This window comes from Lolium perenne, chromosome 4, assembly GCF_019359855.2.
Source record: "Lolium perenne isolate Kyuss_39 chromosome 4, Kyuss_2.0, whole genome shotgun sequence".
In the NCBI taxonomy this organism is placed as follows: Eukaryota; Viridiplantae; Streptophyta; class Magnoliopsida; order Poales; family Poaceae; genus Lolium; species Lolium perenne.
Genome location: NC_067247.2, coordinates 324994139 through 325000180, shown reverse-complemented (window position 1 = coordinate 325000180; position 6042 = coordinate 324994139). Strand labels below are relative to the sequence as shown.

General features: G+C 45.5%; 1 protein-coding gene and 1 long non-coding RNA gene across 2 annotated transcripts; both read left to right on the top strand.

Annotated features, from left to right (window-relative positions):
* The first annotated feature begins 3141 nt into the window (after nt 1-3141).
* Nucleotides 3142-3830, top strand: LOC127347848 (uncharacterized). The gene has a single exon (XM_051373995.2). It carries the CDS (start codon nt 3168-3170, stop codon nt 3828-3830), a length of 663 nt encoding a protein of 220 aa, XP_051229955.1. The 5' UTR covers nt 3142-3167.
* Nucleotides 3831-4487: 657 nt separating this feature from the next.
* Nucleotides 4488-5427, top strand: LOC127349079 (uncharacterized). Its single transcript, XR_011756899.1, has 2 exons — nt 4488-4950; nt 5051-5427. It is a non-coding gene; the product is annotated as an uncharacterized lncRNA (long non-coding RNA).
* The last annotated feature ends 615 nt before the right edge of the window (nt 5428-6042 follow it).

The window sequence follows — 6042 nt, the reverse complement described above, 5'->3', positions numbered from 1 at the left end:
CCAAGGTTTGAAATTCATGTTTTGTGTTATGAGATATGAACTTGGGCTATGCATACTTGTTGTTCATAATGTTAATGCTTCCATGTTAATATGAATTTGGGCTATGCATATTTAAATTTCAAACTTTGTTTGTGCATTGTAGAATCATCATGTCTCACCAAGAATTGGTTCATTACATTTGTGAAGAGAACAAACGAAGAAAAAGAAAAAGAATAATGCTCACAAAGATGTATTTTGAGGTGTCTATGGTTGCATTAGCATATGCTAGTACTCAAAGGTCACCGAGGGACCTAGGTGCCTTCGATGACTTTGAGAAGAAGGTTGCATATAAAAAGTATGTATTGGCAAGAACATACAATGGGACGGAGACAAGATGCTATGATGAGTTGCGTTTAACCAAAAGAAATTTCCATAATCTATGTGCTATGCTGCGTGACAAGGGTGGTCTCAAAGATACAACCTATGTCACGGTAGAAGAAAATGTTGCTATGTTCTTACAAGTAGTTGGGCATGGAACTAAAATGCGGATGATTGGCTATGAGCGGTCTTTAGAGACAACCAGTAGGCAATTCGGTAATGTGTTAACTGCCATCTTATCTCTAACTGGAGAGTTCATCAAGCTTCCTGAGCCTACTGCCACCCCTCCCGATGATTACAAATGGAAGTGGTTTCCCAATGCACTTGGAGCTCTAGACGGGTGTCATATTGATGTGTTTGTTAGGGTGGCTGACAAAGGGAGGTATAGGAATAGAAAACAAGACATCACCACTAATATGTTGGGTGTGGTTGATTGGAACATGAAGTTTCTCTATGTTCTACCTGGTTGGGAGGGCTCGGCATCGGACTCTAAAGTGTTGAAAGATGCCATGAGAATTGACCGCCAAGATGCATTTGTTGTACTAGAGGGTACCTCTCTTTGCTCTTGGCTTTATTTTTCTCATGTTTAATTCATAACTAACTTACTTATTTGATGCATATAGGGAAGTACTACCTAGTTGATGCGGGTTATACAAATGGACCTGGATTCCTATCTCCATTTCAATCCACTAGGTACCACTTGAAAGAGTGGGCTGCTAGTATACTAGGGCCCCAAACAGAAAAGGAGTTGTACAACTTGAGGCATTCTCGTGCTAGAAATGTAGTGGAGAGATGTTTTGGGCTATTGAAGAAAAAATGGGCCATCCTATGTTCTTGTTCTTTCTTTTCCATAGAAGACCAGGTAATACATGTCGGTATGGTTTGTAGATGGTTTGGGTTGTTGAAAAACAATTGCTAACTATGACATAAATATTTGCAGATTCGAATTATTAATGCTTGTTGTGTGTTACACAACTATGCAAGGGATAGACAACATTTGAGGGATGATCTATTGCTGCAGGAGATTGATGCTGAACTAGCAGCTACGGTCCCTGAACCTGCAGATGATGTCGCACTAATTAGAAGTGTGCAGCTAAGCGACACATGGAGCACGTTTAGGCAGGATTTAGCTGATGAGATGTTTGCTGAGTACCTTGTGACACATGACGAACTAGCAATGGAGTATTGTTCGAGTAGAGTAGAAATCTAGCTTATGGTGTCCTTTTTTTGCTAGCTAGATGATGATGCTTTTGCCATTTGTGTGATATTTCCTACATGGAACCTTTGGCTGAATATATATATATATATATATATATATATATATATATATATATATATATATATATATATATATATATATATATATATATATATGTTTTAACTATGTACAACTTGCTATTTCTCCTTACTTGTATTATATATGTCACTTGTAGAAGCATGGCTGAACCAAAAAATAAGAAGGCTAGTAGGACTTACCTTGTGTGGACTAATGAGATGGACACTGCATTATTGTCCGTTCTTGTTGACCATCACAACAGAGGTGACCATGCACAAAATGTTTGGAAGCCACATGTGTACAATGCTTGCATAAAGCATGTGAAGGAGACATGTAATATTGTCATCAACAAAGACTAGATAGTAGCAAGAATTAAAACATTTGACAAGCATTATGAAGTCATCAACAAGATGCTTTCCCGGAGTGGCTTTGGATGGGATTGGGATAATAACATGGTGAGTGTTGACAGTGATGAAGTGTGGGCTAGATATGTGGAGGTATGTAACATACTAATTTTTTGCAACTTGACTATGCATTCTTTTGCAACTTGAACATCATCTCAAATATATGTGCATATTATGTAGGAAAACAAGGATGCTACTCCATATAGGCACAAGAAAGTGAAGAATTGGCAAGCTATCTCTACTATATATTCAAAAGACCATGCCACGGGTGTAGGTGCAAGGACAGGAGGTGAGTGTGCTCAAGTTGGATCCTCATCCATTCCTCAGGTGGTGGTTGAGGATGATGAAGAAACTCCTGAGCTGCTTAAGAAGAAGAAGCGACGCACTGCTGATGCTATCATGAGCATGGTGGGAGAGCTGAGAATGACGTTTGAGGAGGCTTTGAACTCAACCGCCCCACTACCACCACCACCACCAGCACCAGCACCAAAGGTTACTCCTTCATCCGAAATCCTGGTTGAACTGAAGAAAATACCGGATTTGGTGGGTAATGAGCTGTTGATAGCTTATGGGAAGGTCACCGCCAACGAGCGCACCTTCGAATCACTCATGGCACTACCCATGGAACTGAGGAAGGCATGGCTCATGACCTTGCCTTGATGATTGCTACCATATAATGTATCCACTTTGTGCTATTTGTGAGATCGTAATGTATCCACTTTTTGCTATTTGTGAGACATAATGTCTCCACTTTCTACTATTTGTAAGCATAATTGTCCACTTTGTGCTATTTGTGCTATTTTCATTCATATTACAGAGGTTGTATTGTTCAAAGTCAAAAATACTCTCAATTCCACATATGTGACATCCAAACAGGATTTGGTATTCCATTGAAATCTGAATTCTGTAGCTGAATACCACACGCATCCAAACACTCTTTGTGGTATTCCATTGAATTGGTTGATTTGATTTTCCATTGCCCAATTTAATTCAGAGCTCAATTCATTGCAACCAAACACGGCATGAGCCATGCATGCAGGCAGCCGGACTGGGCCCATATAGCCGGGAACGGGACGGAAAAGGTCCCAGGAAACGGATCGAGGTTGCAAATCCAAGAATCCCCGGCCGGAATGTCGCCGCAGAGGGTGGCTGGAAGGAAGCGCAAAGGCGCCTCCTTGGCACCGCTCGCTCCCAGCAAGCGCCCGGCGCGGGCAAGCGATGGCTGGGCATCCCTGCCCACCGACATTGTCGATCTCGTCCTCCGCCGGATCCTAGCCGGCGGCGACGACATTGTGGACTACATCGCCTTCCGCGGCGTGTGCTTCAACTGGCGCGCCTGCACTCCCTCGCCGCGCGACCCCACTCTAAGGGACCCGCGCCTCCGGCCGCGCGGCTGGGTGGCGCTGTGCGACGGCGACGCGGTCCGCCCGGACGACGCCTGCGAGATCCCCTTCTTCAACACGCGCACGGCTAGGCGCATCCGCGTCCACCTGCCGGAGCTCCGGCGCCACAGGATCGTGGGCTTCTCCGACGGCCTGGTCATCCTCCTCCACCTGAGCACCACCGCGGTCCGCATGCTCCACCCCTTCACGCGCGTCGTCGTCGATCTCCCGCCCCTCGCCCGCGTGTTCCGCGGGTGGTTCGGGCGATGGAAGGAACACGGGCTGGATATGAGGGCCGTGGTATGCGGCGCGAACTCGGCGAACTCCATCGCCGTGGTGGTGAGGTTCCCGTGGAAGGTGTTCGCGGCGGAGCCAGATGATACAGACTGGAAGTTGATCAATCGAAACTAGGGATGGCAATGGGTACCCATGACCCGCGTACCCACCGGGTAAAAACCCAATAAGAGTACGGGTATGGGATAAAATATTACCCATGAGTTTGTAAATAGGAAAAATATCGTACCCATCGGATAGAGCGGGTACGGGTATGGGATGGTAGAACCCATACCCACATACCCATTTACCCATCTAAATTTAACTAGTGGGTCATTGTAATATTCTAAACCTACTTAATTCCCTTCTAATCACGTCTTCACGTTGCTAGGCTGAAGCTCACGCTTTCCAGTCTCACAATCTTCGGTAGGTTAGTGAGGCTTAGACCCATATTTAGGATCGGTTCATCTCATATCATATTTTTTTATCAATTAGATGTGTTGTAAGCACGGGTATTTTTTACCCACGGGTAACCATTTACCCTGTCGGGTGACGGGTATGGAAAAAACTTGTACCCATTGACGGGTATGGGTACGGGTGACGGGTAAGATTTAATGCGACGGGTACGGGTATGGGATGGCTCTACCCGTACCCATACCCTGCGGGTGCCATCCCTAATCGAAACGGTGATGTTTGGAGCATGTTGTCGTTCCAAGGAACACTCTACGGCACCTTGTCGCCTTCAAAAGAGATCGTGCAGCTATATCCACCACCGCTCGGCGGCGGCGACGGCAACCACGACTCTCAGCTGGTGGTTATTGCTCAAATTCCAAACATGTTCGGCGACCACATCCATTTCTGCCAGCCTTTCCTGGTGGAGTCTGGCGGACGAATGCTGGTCGCCGACCGGTATCCACCTGCTGCTGCTGAATTAGGAGGAGTAGGCTACGGGCTCTATGAAGTGCACTTGCGAAGCGGCGAGCTGATTCCGGTCAAGTGCCTGGGTGATCGCGCGCTGTTCCTCAACTGCGATCGCTGCCTCTGTTTCGGCCAGGGACCTCCCTTCTCTGATGGGCAACTCCATCTACTTCTCTGTAAAAAACGGAAGCGCTGTCGTGCTGCACTCGCTGACGACTGGACTGTCCGAGGACTTGGCGGAGCACTGCCAGATACACAACATGGTGGATAGGATCCGCCCCTCCGTGCGCCCCTTCACCATTGCTGATCATCTTCTCACATACTGTCATCATAGTGAGTGGTAAGTTTTACTGCTCAGTTTCCTTCCTTACATCTACCCACGCAGTACTGAATTTATGTGTTTTGAATCCTGATAACCTTATCTTCCAAAACATGTGTAGGGCTCAAGGACTCATGTTTCACGAGTACCACCATATACCTGAATGTTTCAAGGAGCTGAGGGAGAGCATCCGGGCAAATATTTCAAAACTGCGCATGCCGCCGCGCAGCAAAAGACAGTGAATTTGTTAAATCCTACCAGGGGTAACGTGATACAGCTAGTACTACCTATTACTTCTACTGTATCTGAAGCATATTCCATGGAACTGTAAGGAATTATTCGGGATCCCAAAAAAGTCCCCAGTAGTGCGTTTACTAAGTAGGTATTGGATGGAATTATCCCACAGATCTTCCTATTTTTGTCTAGATTAAAAACTCTCCACCATGGGAGAGTATTGAGGTGGAAGTGTAGTTCAGCAGATTGACAGAATTCACAAAATCCCTTCTCATCCCAAACCCCTGGGAAATAGAGGTAAACAAGGCCTAGATTAAGGTCTGACATGGCTAACTAGAGAAACCCAATGACAGGAACGACTGAATCATATCAACAACTGGGAGAATCAAACATCAGACAGCTGAACAAGGCGTGTAGACGCCAAACACTTTGAATTTCACAAGGGAATCAGGACCATGTGAACACCAAGAGCGAAGGGACAAACCCAAGACACGAACACATATGCCATAACTGCACGAGGTCAAGAGTTCATTCGGCCAACACTAACGCGTAAAAATACAGCCAAGAAATAACTACGGAGTATCAGCGAACATTTTCAGTTAGCCAACATCTTTAGGCTAACTGACTACTATAGCTCAAGAAGGAATATGCAGAAGGACCATTACCATGATATCAAGATTAACTAAACAAGCACAACATAGATGACCAGGTTAAACTTTTTAGCCTGTAATTCTACCAAGTGGCTTTTCCCAACAACAAAAAAAGCATTTTAACGGCATGAAAACTACGCCTACAAGTTCATCATTCATGGTGTATTGTGATCTAAATTCATATACTAAAGGCAGGATAACTTCTGACGAGTGGAGCGAGGCCCGTCGC